Genomic DNA, 16,535 nt, shown 5'->3' with positions numbered 1-16,535 from the left:
GGGGTAAGATTTACTATTCCCACTCCAGTCTGTGCAACAGTAGGGAAAACGTTGGACTTCGGAGGGATAACGTTTAGTATTCCCACTCAAGTCTAAGCAGCAATAGGTAAACTATTTCCCTTTAAATACATTACATATTTGAATAACCCTATTAATTTAGAAAAAATATAAAACTCCTAATATAAACATTATTACTTAACATATAATATATATGTATTTATAAATAAAAAATTTTAAAGCAATTAACCAATTTACAAATTTCATAAACAATGTATTAATTAATTTTCAATTTGTAAATAATGGTTATTTAATTATTACTTAGTTAACTTGCTACCCTATATCCCTACAAACCTAGTAACCTACACTTAAAATAAAACTAAAATAGATAAGCACAACACAAATTACAGAATCGATAATAATTTACCTAATTAGTTAACAATTAATATTTATTTGTGAATGAATTATTACCTAATAAACTTCCCACCCTATAACCTTACAAACCTAGCAGCCCAAACCTAAAATATATTAACAATTTAATTTTAAAACATGAAATAAATGAATAATTGCCAAGCAAATTACATAAACAAAAAAAGACATTAACAAAAAATATTGTAATTTTTTTTAACAAATAAAAATATATAACATTTCAATTGTAAAGAAATATTAATAATAAATATATTTATCCAATATTAGGAAAAAGAATTGGAGTCTGGGATTAATAGATATACTATTTCAACTTAAGTTTATGCAACAGTAGATAAAGTGTAGGACTTCGGAGGGTTTAAATATATTATTCCCACTCCAAACAGTGCAACAGTAAGGAAAGTGTTGGGTTTCACAGGGATTAGATTTACTATTCCCACTGTAACCAGGACAACAGTCATACAGTGTTGCACTTTGAAAGGGATCACATTTACTATTCCCAAGTACGATGCGGCCGTATGCTGTCGGACTCGGTTCGGTCGGACTCCCATAGAAGTCAATGGGAGCCGGTCGTACGAGGCGTACATGGGCTCCCATTGACTGAATGGGTAAGTTGCGGACAAGTGCGCCCCCTACAGTGAGTACACGTCAGTGCCATCCACACCGTACATGCCTGTTTTGGGGAGACCCATGGGTCTCCCCTTGTGTCCGAGTCATAGGGCTGCGGGTGACAGGGGGTCCGACGCGGACCCCCAAAGGCAACAACCCGGACGATTTGCGAGCCGGACACTCCAGCTCGCACAGTCTGACCGATGCGTGCATCGTACTGGCTCGGTCGTGAATCACATCCGAAGAAGTGATCTCAATAAGTCATGTAGGCTTGTTTTGTTGTATCAATAAATTCTTTATTTTTAAAGTCATCCGACAGTAAAAAGTTCCAGCCAACGCGTTTCGTTCATTGGAAAATGAACTTCTACAGGGCTGTATTTACAATATAAAAAGACATAAATATATATACAAACATATAATTTCACTTGACACAGGACTAAACAAAAAAATAATAATAAAAAAATATATGCAAAAGGGCACAAAATAGCAAAGGGCATAAGACACAATGACAATATAGAAACAAAGGGCATGTGGCAAGACCTAAACGCACATAGTCAAAAACATATATAGCCGTACCTGTAAAGGACATGCAAACATAAGGTTACTAAAACAGTCTCCTTGGTGTGTGTTTGTAGCACGTTACCAGGGCTTGAGTAAAAAAAAATAACAATACTAAGGGTGGGCGTAGTGGGCGTAGTGGGGCTCTTTTCTATGTGCCCACTTATTTTCTCTTGCCCGGTAGTTCCCCGGTGGCCGGCACAGGCTCTCCGACCCCGCAAGTGTATTTCTACCACTTTAATTTCCTCGGTAGCCCATACATAGGCGCCCCCTGGCTTTCCTGCCTCCTACTTTACTTTACGTTACCACCAGCCGTATTCTGTCTCAGTCACTCGTCACTTGGCCCCACAGGTGCCCAGCCCAGTTTGGCACTACTAACATTTTGCCAGCCGTATTTCTATGCGTCCACTCCTTTTTTCTTGCCCAGTAGTTTCCCGGCAGCCGGCACAGGCATCCAGCCCTGCCACTGTACCTCTACCACTTCCATTTACTCGGCAGCCCATACATAGGCACCCCCTGGCTGTCCTGCCTCCTATTTCACCACCAGCTGCATTCTTTTTTAGTCACCTGCCACTTGGCCTCATAGGTGCACAGCCCAGTCTGGCGCTACTATTATCTTGCCAGACGCATTTTCTACATGTGGTTATTTGCCACGTGGACCGATGTGTGTATCATACATGACCGTGTACACACACACATGTAGCAGCTCTTGCCCCATTTCTGCCTTTTCGGGCCATGCTCACACCTGGGACCCCTTACACATCTTACTTTTGTGCCCCATAGGATTTTCAGCCGTGGCCCGTCCGTCATTGTCAACTTTTATGCCTTTACTTGTGAGCGCACTGTAACCTTTAGCTTATGACAGTTTTCAAGCACTACCCTTTGCTTACCTTTATTAGGGTTTCATGATTCTTGCCCGCTTTCATCTCCACGCTGATGACTGTACACATGCAGGCACAGTCACTGGGAACCACCTGTCAGTTTTCTTTCCTTTTGCAACCTTCTGCTCACCCTTCTCCTTGCTTCCACCATCTTTCACCCTTGTTTGCCCTTTTGCGACCTTCTGCTCAACCTACTCCTTGCCTACACCATCTTTCTCCCCTTTTTTCTCCTTGACTTCTTTTCTGATTGTTGTTCCGCTCCCACTGCTTGTTCATTCATTTTCATTTTTATTCCGTTCTTTTCCTCAGAACCACCCAGTGCTGCTCCTATCAGGGAGGCCCTCACTGTCGCATTAGTTTGCTTATTCCTAACCTTTCCTTGCAAGGTACGTCACGAGCACACCGGATCAAGCTCGCTCCTCATTCATGAGACTACCATTGGGGATCTGAGGACTATCTCCCCCCAACGATCACACACCACTCATTGCTATGTAAAGACCAAACTCACTTTGCTTGCCTCTTTGTACTTTGCATACCATTGCCATGTGCCCCGTTTGGCTTTTCCACCAGGGAGGGATCTCCCCAAACGACAAAGGATATACATCACCTGAATCACTTCCCCTTTCCCTTTATCTTTTCAAGGGGTAGGATCCCCGCACAAGACCACAGTCAGCCCCTGAGTGTATTGTTATTTGTTTTGTAACTTACAGCCCTGAAGAAGTTAATTTTCCAATGAACGAAACGCATTGGCTAGAACTTTTTACTGTCGGATAACTTTGAAAATAAAAAATGTATTGATACAACAAAACAAGCCTCTATGACTTATTGAGATCACTTCTTCGGAGTAGTGTACTACTTCAACTTTGCTTCAACTATATCAATCAATCAATCAATCAATCAATCAATCAATCAATCAATCAATCAATCAATCAATCAGGGGTTTGTATAGCGTGCTACTCACCCTTGAGGGTCTCAAGGAGCTGGGGGTGGGGGGCGGCTCCAGTTCAGTCAAAGAGCCAGGTCTTAAGGTCCTTCCTGAATGTGTGCAGGGTTGGGGAGCGTCTGATGTTCATCGGGAGCTCGTTCCAGGTTTTGGCTGCAATGTAGGAGAAAGCTCTCCCTCCGGTTCTGTTTCTGCGCATGAGGGGGACCTCTGCCAGGGCGAGGTCGGTGAGGCGGAGGTTCCTGTTGGGTATGTGGAAGGATACTCTCTCGTTGAGGTATTTGGGTCCGATGTTGTGGAAGATTTGTTGACGTGAGTGAGGAGTTTGAAGGTGACCCTCTTCTCGACGGAGAGCCAGTGGAGGCCTCGTAGGTGTTGGGTCATGTGCTCATGGTGCAGTGTGCCGAGAACGAGTCTGGCTGCGGCGTTCTGAATGGTCTGGAGTCTGTGCCGAAGAGTTTTGTTGATTCCGGCATAGAGGGCGTTGCTGTAGTCTAGTCTGCTGGTAATGAGTGCGTGGGTGACGGTCATTCTGCAATCGGGGGGATCCACTTTAAAGTCTCACAGAGAATGCGAAAACAGTTGAAACTAGTGGAGGTGACGGCGTTGATCTGGCAGTTCATGGAGAGTGAGGAGTCAAGGATGATGATGAGGTTCCGAGCGTGGTCTGTAGGGGTGGGTGGACTCCCAAGGACGGAGGGCCACCAGGTGTTGTCCCAGGCAGAGGTGCGGGGACCGAGGATGAGGACCTCGGTCTTCTCTGAGTTTAGCTTCATATAATATAGCTAAAACAAATTAGTTTTACTTAGGGCCTCATTACGATGTCAGGTGGAGTTTCCTCTGCCTGACATCGTCTCGGTCAAGAGACCGATTGACACCCAGTCGGCGGTCCCGACCAACTAATTAGGATGCAACAAACACTGTTTGTTCGCACTTGTATACTTGACAATGGGAGCATGCACTCCGAGCCCGTCGGAAGCCAGTCAGAATGACCGTTTGCATTCCTTTCCGACCGACTCCATTAAAATGGGTGGGTTGGAAAGAAATCTGACCATTCCTACCTTATCGTAATTAGGCCCTAAATGTACATAATTAATACTTAATTCAATAATTAGTAATAAGGTAATAATTAATTATTTACTTAATTCCCACCCTATACCCCTACAAAGCCTGCAGCTCGTACCAAAATTATAACTGCATTATATGATTATTCCTCAATTTTTATAATTAATAATCAATTAAATAATTGACAACAAATAATTAATTGTAATACATTATTACCTAATTAACTTCCCACTCTATACCCCTACAAACATAGTAACCCACACCTAAAATATAAGTAAAATAAATCAGTATTATATAATGTACATAATTAATATCAATCACATACTTATTTAAAAAGTATTAATTAATTAATAAATAATTTGTACTTCATTATCTTCCCACCCTATTCCCCCATATACCTAACAACCTGCTGCGACACAATAACTATTAGCAATTAAATTAAAAATTAAAGATCACTTAAAATTACAAATTATATTTACAAAAAATAATTATACAGACAATAGTAACACATCAAATTAATATACAAACTAAAACACAGTAAAATAATTTTAAAAGTCTATATTTTGTACAACTTTATTTTTGAAAATGTTATCATCAACTATATTACTTACCTGAAAAACAATGATATTCCTGACAACAATATTTCTGCATCATGATATTTTTATAATATAATATTTTTTCTGATATTTCTGTTTCTGGATATTTACAACTCAATATTTTGTCCAACTACCTGAACGACAGAACAAAAAGCTGAGTCCAGGTTAACTGTATTAATTTCGCATGATTTTAATGGCAGTTGAGATGTGCATTACAACTTTTGAAATAATAATGACTTTTTCAGCACATCACCCCACACTATTGTTATGGACATTACTAATTTTGGTTTTATGTCGCCCTCGTGCTTAATTTATATGAATGAAGGAATGAATGAATGAATAAATAAATAAATAAACTAATAAGTAAGCGCAGAAGCCTACCTTTCTTCTTAGGAGCCCGCCAGCGGATGCCAGGGTTACTGAAAAAGAGCGATGCCGAGTCTTGATTCCACCTCAAGAATCTTTTTTCCAATACCTCACTATACCTTACTTTCTCTCTTTGTCAGCTTTCCTTTCTTTCTCTTCTTCCTCACTTTTCTACCTTTCGTTCTCGTGTGCATATGATGACATAAAATATGCCCCAGTCCCCAAAAATGAGCACTGGTGTGCACCACCAACAGCACACATTAAGCACCATCTACACTCTAGCCCAGTTGCTAACATTCGAATCGCAGTGTACGTGGCATTGTGATACTATAGTATTTTATGGTTGCATTTAATTAAAACAAAACATTCTTCCCATGTCTTGGAATATGAGTTCATATACCTTATTGCTAGCCCCAACTCATGTTTTGTTTCGAAAGAACTTCCATCGTTTTGCAAACCAAAAAACTCTACATATATTAACCCCTTGGGTGCCAGGCCTTTTCCCCCTCCTGTGCCTGTCGTTTCCTTAGCGGGTGGGTTTCATGACGAGATAGTCTCGTCATGGGCACAGCGCGACTGTGCTCCATGACGAGACTATCTCGTCATGGGCACAGAAGAGGTTAAAACCAGTGCTTAATTTGTGCCGGTGCTTTCCGGTGCTTAGCACCGGCACTTATTTTTCGGGGCCGGGTCTAGACCAGCTTGCCACTGCCAACTCACAACAGCGTGCATCGAAAAATGAATAAATTAAAATGTTCAGTGTTCATAAGATCCGCACTCGTCTCTCACTCTGTCTCACTCCACTTATAAATCCAAGCCTATTCATTTTGTGTTGCTGGGGTGGGGGGCTCTGATTGGCCTGGATTTGGTCACGTGTGCCTGCGACAGGCGGGCGGCAGCGTGAGTGCGTAACCTTTTTTAAATTCCACGCCGCCAGCCCGCCTTATCATCAGGAAGCACACATGCACGGGCAACTGCAGGATCGTGTTGGAAATTGTGCAGCACCAGGTCTCGGTAGGTATCACTCGGAGCTCTAAGAAGTGTGTTTATTTTGTTTCCATTCAACGACATTGCAAGGAGGGGGAAGGTTAAGTGACGATACTCCGTGATCAGTGTAACATTTTAAATCCGATAATAAAAAGAAGTGGGCACTTGGACAGGTGAGCACTCGGGGCTCTGCCAACCAGTGGTCGAAGTGGGCGGGATCGGCAGGGCACAGAGTGCCCCTACTTCTTTAATTCCAAGCATTCCGTTCCCCTATTTTTTTATTTTGAAAATGCGTCCCAGGACGCAAGAAACCGCCATCACCTATAAATAAAACTCGGTGTTCGTGACGGGCGGGGCAGCAGAAAAGTAGCAGGACTCTCTTTTCCTTCTTGCCCAGAGAAGACAAAGACAGTGTCCACTTCTGCTCTGCCGCTTCAGCTGCCCCCCACTCTTTCCTTCTTCCCTTTCTGTCTTGCAGTTCTCTTAAATAAAACTGTGACTTCAAGACGGGGGTTCTCACTCTCTTTCCTCTCCTTTCTTTTATTTGCTCCCCGTGAAATGGATCCAAAAAAGAAAACACTTTTGCAGGAAGGGTCGTATATTTCTGACATTTTAATTCCAAAGTGCAGCATCTGTAATAACAGGTTAAAAATATGAAAAAATAACTAAATAAAGTAAGACAGAGTGGTAGTAAACTGGCTAGATTGATTTTATTCACACCCAAACATATTAGCGCCGCATTTACAGAGTTCGTCAGTGAAGCGCTATTTTTGTTTTCTTGTCTTTGTTTTCCCTGGGCTTGCAACTAGTGCACCAATCCTGGAGGTACTGCAATGTGTGAATTGGAAAACAAAATGTGTACTGCTGCTCTGCGTCCAGGGATGTGGTCTTTTTACCATGCTGCTTACATTTTGTAAGGATGTAAGCAATGGACATTAAAATGGTCCATTCGGGCCCTGTAGTCATGTCCTTAACCTTTCAGGCAAAAGCACTCACTGATTTCTGAATAGTGAGTGTAAAAGCGATAAGGTAACCATGTTGTTCCAGCTTGCATTTCACATGGTTTGCTAAATTTTGCATTCCCTATGCGTGTTTGTTTTTTCCAGGATCTTTTTACTTTTTTTTGTAGGCCGCTTATTTCTCTTGTCTGGTGCGTCATTTAAATTGAGCCGCATCCAGGTGTTTATAGCCGGCAACAATTGGGTTGTAGCTGAAGGCAATGCGAGTTTCTCTCAGTGGGGCAGTATGGTGTTCATTGGGGGAGAGGATGTGGCCCTATGGCCAGAGCTGCTGAATTTGGAACTGGGGAACCAGGTTCAGCCTTAATAACCAGTCCACCAGACCACTCTCATGAGGGAGCACATTCCCATGCTAGGCCTTAGAATGCTTCGCAAGACCGTAGAAGCCCTGGTGTCTTAGCACCAACAGGTAGGCTCTAGCAGTGGAAAGGGTGGGTTAACCATCAAGGTTTGTCCACCACAATCCATACTGAAGTTCACCTCGTCTTGCGGGCAGGCCTATGAAGCAGCACACCCTAGAGCAGCAGTGACTCTGTCACTGAGGTCACAGGACCCTTGAGAAGGGACAGCTTTAGGGCGGTGCAACCGGTGTGACCGCACTGGGTACTGACATTGGGTGGAGGCATTCTGTTCACAAGTATATTATGGTTTTAAAAGTGTTTGCTGCCTTCTTCCTGGCCTCCAGCAATTTTCGGCAACAAAAAAAATGTCATGATGACTCTGGTGATTAATGTTTTTCCGAGAGAGAGATCGGAATTTTGTCTAGTGGAAGTTTTGACTCATGGAAAGGTAGCTCAGAGGGTTAATGTGCCTGCTGCAAAGAACATGTACCATGCAGATCACAAAGTGCACATAATGTAAATAGGTTAGTGGGCTACTGCTTTTGTCAGAGAGATTCTTTTGTCATTTAAGAGCCACATACAAACTGCAAGGTATAAATTAGAGGGTTATGTTTCTTTCCCCAGTCTTTGATTATCCTAGTGTTGCAAAAAGTGTTCTTTTGGACAGAAATCAATTCTGATTATTAAAGAGAACCCCAAACCATGGTATTACGTTTTAAATTCTGAGTTTGTGTTTCTCTAGACCAATCACTATTAAACTATGCGGCCTACTAGTATGGTTGTCATGTGACTCCTACACCTTGTAGTCCTTAGTCTTATGTAAAATTTTCTATACAGTGATTTACACACATATTGATTGTCTCTGTGTAATGTGTGTGATGTAAAGTGCTTTGACACCCTACAATGGTATGAGTGGCGCTGTAAATCAAAGTAAATGCATCTGAGAGAGAGTGCGGTTATGGAGACTTGAGAGGCACTGTTAAAGGGTAGTAGTGAGGGAAACCATGACAGAGGAGGTCATTGGGGGGCACTAACAAACATTAATGCACAGGGCGCCACCAGTGCTAAGGCCGGCCCTGCCCCTGAGGCCAGTCTGCCTCACCTATAGGTACCTTGGCCTTGTTTCAGCAGTAGTAGCTGCAACTCACCAGGGACTGGCAATGCAGGATTTGCACGCACAACAAACTAAGTACGCAAACTTCACGGTCTCTCTGCTTCATTCTCAAGCACTTTTAACATGTGCTGCCTGCTGTGGGTCACAAGAATTAATTATGCAGCAAAGGAGGACATAATTATGCAGCAGTGTTGACTAAATTATGCATTAAAAAAAAGGCTGCAGCGTAATGCAGTATATTTTCTGATATTTTATTATTTTGACATGTGTACACATGCTAACAGTCTCTGGAAAGATTTTGCCTTATTAGTACCAGTGTAACATACAAATGAAGCAGTGAGAAAGGTGATCAGTCAACCTTTGCAATAGGCCATCTAATCCGCAGCAATACAAGTCACATTTTTTATTAACTTTTGGTACGTTTGAGCTACAAACAATTTATTAGTTTAAATGGTCAGATCATGCAGCAGATCTTGCATTATAAGGCAAATATGGCAAAGCCATAATTATATAGAAAACATTTGCTAACTAGGATATTTTGCCATTCATGTTTGAACTGCTGTTGTGCAAAAAGGGAGAAGTGCTGATGACAGAAACTCCATGGCTCGGAGACAAATGGCTTGTGCTTCCACATTTTATATCGTATTTGGGACAGTCTGGGATTAGAAGCATATCCCACTTTGTGGATTTATTGATATTTAATATCAATAACTCATTATAACCGTAAATAATCATATGTATCCATTGGTTGATTAAATTGCGCAGTGAAATGCCAAACAGATATTACAAATTGAGATGTTTGCGCATTCTGGCCACACCTCTGGCTCCGCCCACTGATCCAATCCTTGGGTTATTCCCACCCTCTGATTCTCCACCCACAGTTCCCCTACTTTTTTTCCCCCACTTCAACCACTGCTGCCAACAGATGACAATCAGTGCTTTAGGGATCAGGCCAGCACTGCAATGTGTTCAGGGTTCTGTAGTGGTAATGTTGCAGTGCTACAGGGATGGAAATTGCCCCCCTGCATGGGTCGGGAGACCCTGCATCGTGACCTGCCCCCGTTCTTCAGGTGGAGATTTTTGATTTTTGGCATTGACGCAACAATCATGCGTGAATGCTCAGTGCCCGATGCGCCATGGGATGTGACTCGGAGGTGGACTCTGTGACCTGGAAGGAAACACCACGTGAATCCTTACTGAATGTGACTACTTCAGCTCACGGAGCCGGGGGGACCAGCAGTGGTCGCAGCCACAGATTATAGTAGCAGGTAAGGCCTTTTCATTTGTGCTCCCCAGGAGTGCGCTCCTGTTTTAAATTAGTCTGTCAGGTGGCTCAGGCCCCTTCAGTTGGGTCCTACTTTCCGTCCATGCGGACATGCATGGCTCAGGTGTGATTGCACATGTATGTGCAGTAGCATATGCTGGGAGTGAATGTGGTGTGACAGCGGCAGCCCACAAACTGTTTTTATTCCCTGTTAATGAGTGGACCCTAAAATGGTTGACCAAAGCCTGCAGGGCTCCTCCAAAGCATTCCCGATATCATTTGCAGTGTTTCTGCTGGATGTCTGCAGTACCTCTGTTGTGTTCGGCAGTATCTCTGTGGGGTGTCTCCAGTGCCTTTGTTGGGTGTCTCCAGTACCTCTGCTGGGTGTCTCCAGTACCTCTGCTGGGTGTCTCCAGTACCTCTGCTGGGTGTCTCCAGTACCTCTGCTGGGTCTCTCCAGTACCTCTGCTGGGTGTCTCCAGTACCAGTACCTCTGCTGGGTGTCTCCAGTACCTCTGCTGGGTGTCTCCAGTACCTCTGCTGGGTGTCTCCAGTACCTCTGCTGGGTGTCTCCAGTACCTCTGTTGGGGTCTACAGTATCTCTGTTGGGTGTTTTCAGTATCTGATGGGTGTCTCCAGTATCTGTTAGGTGTCTGCAGAATCTCTGTATCGGTTAGGTGTCTGCAGTAGCTCTGTTGGGGTCTACAGTATCTGTGCTTTGGTGTCTGTAGAAAGTCCACTATGTGTCTGTAGTTCTGCTGTAATTCGGCAGGAGCTCAGTTGGCTGCAGTAGCTCCATTGGGTGTCTGTATGATTGCCACTGGATGTCTGCTGTATCGCCACTGGATGTCTGCAGGAGCTCTGTTGGGGGACTGCAGGTGTTCAGGCACTTCACCAGCTCTGTTGGATGTCCACAGGAACTCCATGGCTGTCTGCTGGAGCTACTTTGGGTGTTTGTAAGAGCTAAGTGGGGTGCGTACAGATCTGCATTGGCCCTGCTCGTTGCCTGCAGGAGCTCCATTGGATAATCTGCAGTTGCTTCTCTGCTGAGTGCATGTAGTTGCTTTGTTGTGTTTCTGCAGGAGTTCAGGTGTCTGCAGTAGGTCAAATGAGTGTCTGCAGGATCTCCGTTGGATACCTCCAGTGGCTTCTGTCGGTGTCAAAAGGAGCTCCGTCGGATGCCTGAAGCAGCTGTACCTCCTTTGGGTTGCTTCAGGAGTCCATGTGCCTGCAGTAGCTCAATTGTGTGTCTGCTGGGGCTCCGTTGGGTTGGGTGTCTGTAGTAGCTCTGTGTGTTTTCAGAAACTCTGGTGGGTGTTTGCAGGAGTTGCTGTAGTAACAAGCATTAACTATAGTGTTAAAGCAACACATTTCTGTGCGAGCTGGAGGTAACTTGTGGTACGATCAGTGCTGAATCTGCTCATATGATAGTAGGTGGTGGTGGTGGACTCAGGCACTCAATTTTACCGACCAGGCCCAGTTATAAGTACCGAGTACACTGCGCTGTGGGACACCTTTGGGTAACATAGGTGACAATGTGCAAAATATAATCCCTCAAGGGAAGTAAGCATGCCTTTCGCCTAGATGTGGTGAAACAGGATGTTTGTAAACATTCATCACTGGATGATGCTGTGATAGAATTCATGACTATTAGGGCAGCGGAATTTGGCCAGAGAACGATATTTTGATTTGTGTGCCTACCTGACTCTCAGTTATTTTAGAGGGACCAACGGTTGGCTGAGGCTATAGATTTGTATGTGGCAGTGTTTGGTGCTTAGAAAGCTTACCACTGTCTGTGTGTTTGAAAATGTTGCTATGCAACATACAAAGGGTGGGATTGATGTATTATGTAGTATATAATTATATCATATTGTTTGTTAGCATGCATGAATCTGCCACTCCAGGAAATATTTGCTCTTTCAAAGAGCATACATTACCAGAGAGAAAAGGCTGTGAAGATATTTGCTTTATCTAATATGGCATGATCCGAAATGTCCAGTTGGGAAGGCATTTTGCATGCTCTGTGGCATGTTGGAACATTTCAAATGTGTCCTAGAGTGGTAGTATGTGTGCAGGTTTAAATTCCATGTGTGAGAAATAAGCAAAAAAGCAGTTGGATAATTGGTGCTGATGGTGCTTTGTTGCGAGGACCCTTAAACTGAGGTTATGAATTCTGGAATGCATCTTAATTTCAGATTCCGGATTCGAATTACCATTCATTTAAGGAAAATATTCAAAGACGAGCTGCATAATCTAGAAATGAAACCCCCAGACGTCTAACATTGGGAACATCGAGGTTCAAAAATGTTTCCTCCAGTATTTTGATGACCAAGTGAATTTTAAGAACCACAGTGCATATAGAAAATATGTGCCTCTTTTGTAATCTCTGTTGTCTGTGATACAGAACTACATTTGGAAACGCCAGTTAAGGTCTATGTTTTTTACTATTTTGAATTTTAATAAATGCACATATATTGCTCCGGGAGTGAGTAACAGTAGCAAGCACAATTGGTAAATTATTTGATTTCACAGAACACTAAACTATTTATGATCCAACCCCCTTTGGCCACTGGAAGTGATAAATGGCTCATTCAAGTGTACTACATGATTTTTTTTTTCGCAGGGCGGGGGAAACTCCTATCAAACCCTTACTTGAGCAAGGCTCTCTTGCTGAAATTCAGATCCAGTATTACATCTGGCTTTCAGCAATGCCAGTTGAGTTTGTGGGTGGAGCCAAGAGAACAAGTGGGTGGAGTCAGGAAAGTGGGTGTGGTCTCCGAAAAACATTTGAGCACCTGCACTTCATTTTTTACAAATTAAGCACTGATTAAAACCATTCTTTGTTTGTTCTAGATACCGGATAAAAAGTTGCCCTGAGGTCACAGATGAATTTAACAAAACGCTGAAATCTCTGCCGAGCAGGTACAACTCTTACACAAAGGCTGCCTTCCGTCAGCTAATAAACCTCTACGGGACTCATTACATCAAGCAGGTGACCTTGGGAGGAAGAATCAAGGATGTGACTGCAATCAAGACTTGTGAGGCGGCCTTAAGTGGAGTCACAAAAAGTGACGTTAAAGACTGCCTGAATGCTGAGGCCAGTGGGAGCAGGGCTGGCAAGATTAAATTTGGTACAAGCAGCAGTGTTTCACGCTGCCGGTATCTGGCCAGGAGTCGGCTTCACAGGAACACATTTTCGTTGAAGTTCCAGGAGAGGTATTCTGAAGTGATTGGTGGTGATGGGTATAAGGACGCGGACCTCTTGTTTCCAAATCAAAATGGCGGCAACCGGAAGCAAAGTATTCAGAGCTGGATCAGCAGTTTGAAAAGGAACCCAGATGTGGTAGAATACACCCTCACACCCCTACACCTGGTGATGTGCTCCCAAGGTCCAGTCAGGGAAAACCTCAAAGCAGCCATCTCAGAGTACATTCTAGAAAAACAAACTAGGGATAAATGCCCCAGTTGTCCTCGAGGAAGTGTCACACGACGAGGCAGCCAGTGCACCTGCAGCTGTCCAAGCAGCAGCTTCATGAACAGCGAGTGCTGTCCATCGAAAAAAGGCGTGGGAGAGCTAACCGTGAATGTCATAGAGGGGAATGGTCTCCGTGGAGACAGTACTTGGTTTTCGACGGGTAATTCTGATGCCTATGTTGTTGTATCGGTAAAGGGTAAATCTGGCTCCAAACGTACCCCAACAATTAATGACAATAACTACCCCCGATGGCATTTCAGAATGCACTTTGGTACGGTTAGCCTCTTTAGTGATCTGGATATGACGCTGGTGGTGTATGACCAGGACTGGTTCTGGTCCCGTAACACTGGATCATGTACAATAAAACTAGGCAGTGCATCTACTAGATTTATCTCACGAATATGCTACGTCACAAAAGGTGGGCACATTCGCTATGAATACAAGATAGAGTGTTATCCAGGTTTAGGGGGCTCCAAGTGCAGCGAGTTGTCGCCCCCATAAGGGACAGTGTGAGGCAAAAGAGACCATTACTTAGTGTAAAGAAAAGGAAGACCTAAGGCCTTCTTTAGAATGAACCAGAACCCGCTTTCCATACAATGGGCCTAATTACGATGTAGGTGGGACCACCACTGACAAGGGGAAAAAACAGCCACCGTGGACACGATCCAAGATCGCGTCGGGCGGCGGTCGGAATCCTATCCCTTCATTGGAGGCAGTCCCTGTGCAGGCATTGCCGTAGGGATTAGGATGTCTCTTTCTGACTGCCTTTTCACGGTGGTCCGACCGGCATGAAAAAGCAGTGGGAAACAGACTTTGGGGGCCCCTAGCAGGGCCACAGTCCCCCGTCGGCCACTACTAAGTGTCCCTGGGGGCACATGTAGTGCCCCCACACACCTGTGCATCATGTGACAGGCACCACATGGTACCTGGCACACGGTTCATGGATGTACACAAAGTACTTTTTTCTACAGCTGCATGTGCTGTGACCCTTTCCTGGACTTTAGCACGAGTCACAGTAGAATAAAGTACTTTATGACCACCAGCACAGCGGTCTCCTCCTAATTGGGCGGATGGGACCACTGACTCATTGTCGGGCACTGTGATGGCAGCCGACGGTCCGACCTCCTGCCATCGTAATAAGGGCCAATGTTACAGTTTTACTGCAGTCATTAACTGCCAAAATTACTTCAAAACTTCTCTGTCATTTGCACAAAGCTTTACTGGCAGCAAACACCTGTCGGGAACAGAACAATAAATATGTAGAATTTAAGGCCCTCATTATGATGCTGGGCGGACCGCCATTGAAAGGCCATTGGTGGAGGTCCACCTGGCATCCAGGTCATCGGTCCAACTGCCAGATGACAATACCTGTGGTCGGAGCAATTATGTCGGGGGGACAGGCCTCGGGTGGTGGTCAGACTCTAATCCCTACAATGGAGATGGTGCCTGCGCAGGCACCACCATAGGGATTAGAATATCTCTTTACGGCTGCCTGTAGGCAGACGGAAAGAGTCTTTGTGGGACCGAAGCAGGGCCGTCCCCCGTGGGCCACTGCTTAGTGGCCTGGGTGGCACATGTAATGCCCCCTACACATCTGACACACAGTGCATTGATGTGCCCACATTCTTTTCCTGTGCTGCAACACAAGCCGTACTATAAAAAAGCATTTTGTGGCTGCCTACACAGCGGTCGTATCATAATAGGGTGGACGGGACCGCCGACTCATTGTCGGACAGTTCCTGCCCACGGTGGTCAGACCGTGGGCAGGAACGGTGATCAGACAGCCATCGTAATGAGGCCCTATGTTTGGTAAATATGTTACAATGGGGGCTGAAAGGCTTTAAAATGCAGTTCAAGTGCCATATGTAAAAAGCATCACTATGCGTGCCTGAAAGCTTGTTTTAACCTAGTTTTATTTTCTTTGATTATCAATTTCATTTCTATAAAAAATTTCATTTTGTATGCACTTTTTGTTTAATGTTGAAAAGGGGCTTGTAAAACATATAACATGCAAATTGTGATAAAGAAAGCACAAAAATGTGCTTCTTATAATCCATTTTGAATGACCGAACTCATTTTGGGCGTTAATTTGACTTGCAATTGTGTAGTGCTTCTTACCCTTGGACGAGGTGCCAAAGTGTAATATTTAACAAACCCAAAAAATACTGAACCCTGGGGTATCAGATTTAATCAGGGGCAATAATTAACGTCAATCTCTTCATGTCACTCATAAGTAGGGGTTACATGTTCTTCGCGGCCAAAATGCCCCACTGCATAGATAGGCCCAGTAAAATGTAAATGTGCAAAGACAAATATTGCATACATTTCCCTAAATGTCAGTAAGTCACAAATGCGCAAATAACATGACTTGCACCCCAAGGACCTTTTTTGGCTGAGATGCCTTCAGTTAGTGTGGAAGTATCTTGTTCTGCTGAGGAAACTTTTTAAAGCTGGTGAAGGAAAACTAGGAACCTTTGCAACCTTTGTGAAAGGCAAATATTGCAAACTTTTCTTATGCACCCCTTAATCATTCATCTTTTAAAAATTGCCTTGTCTTTTTCCTGTTGTTTATATTTTATCAATTACTGTTTATTCACATGCTGCAATTTCAAGTTCCCAATAAAGATTAAGTAAGACACAGTTGCTTCCATTTTCTTCCATGCAGACTTTTCTTTCCTTTTAAAAAAAATAAATACATTCAGCCCCGTTTTTCTTAGGAGTCTGCCGCCTGCACAGCTGTATGCCTGAGTACCAAAACTGCCTAATTTTGATTCCATGTCAAACATCTTTCCTTCACCACACTCTATTATCTGTCTTTATTACATTCCTGGAGGCTATTTTTATTCCCAGTTTTCTCCCATTTTTCCTATCTTTCTCTTCTTCATTCTTTCTCC

At 43.8% G+C, this 16,535-nt stretch overlaps 1 protein-coding gene across 1 annotated transcript in view; it reads left to right on the top strand.

The window, feature by feature from the left end:
• Window positions 1–16,281, top strand: part of LOC146811731 (perforin-1-like) — a 65,170-nt gene extending 48,889 nt beyond the window's left edge. The window contains exon 3 of the mRNA XM_085614530.1: window positions 13,020–16,281. Coding sequence (XP_085470656.1) covers window positions 13,020–14,142 — 1,123 coding nt within the window. The 3' untranslated portion in view covers window positions 14,143–16,281. The remainder of the gene's footprint in view (window positions 1–13,019) is intronic.
• Window positions 16,282–16,535: the final 254 nt, after the last annotated feature.

This window comes from Triturus cristatus, chromosome 7, assembly GCF_964204655.1.
Source record: "Triturus cristatus chromosome 7, aTriCri1.1, whole genome shotgun sequence".
Lineage (NCBI taxonomy): Eukaryota > Metazoa > Chordata > Amphibia > Caudata > Salamandridae > Triturus > Triturus cristatus.
Note: the sequence above shows the minus strand (reverse complement) of the source record. Positions and strands in the feature narration are given on the sequence as shown.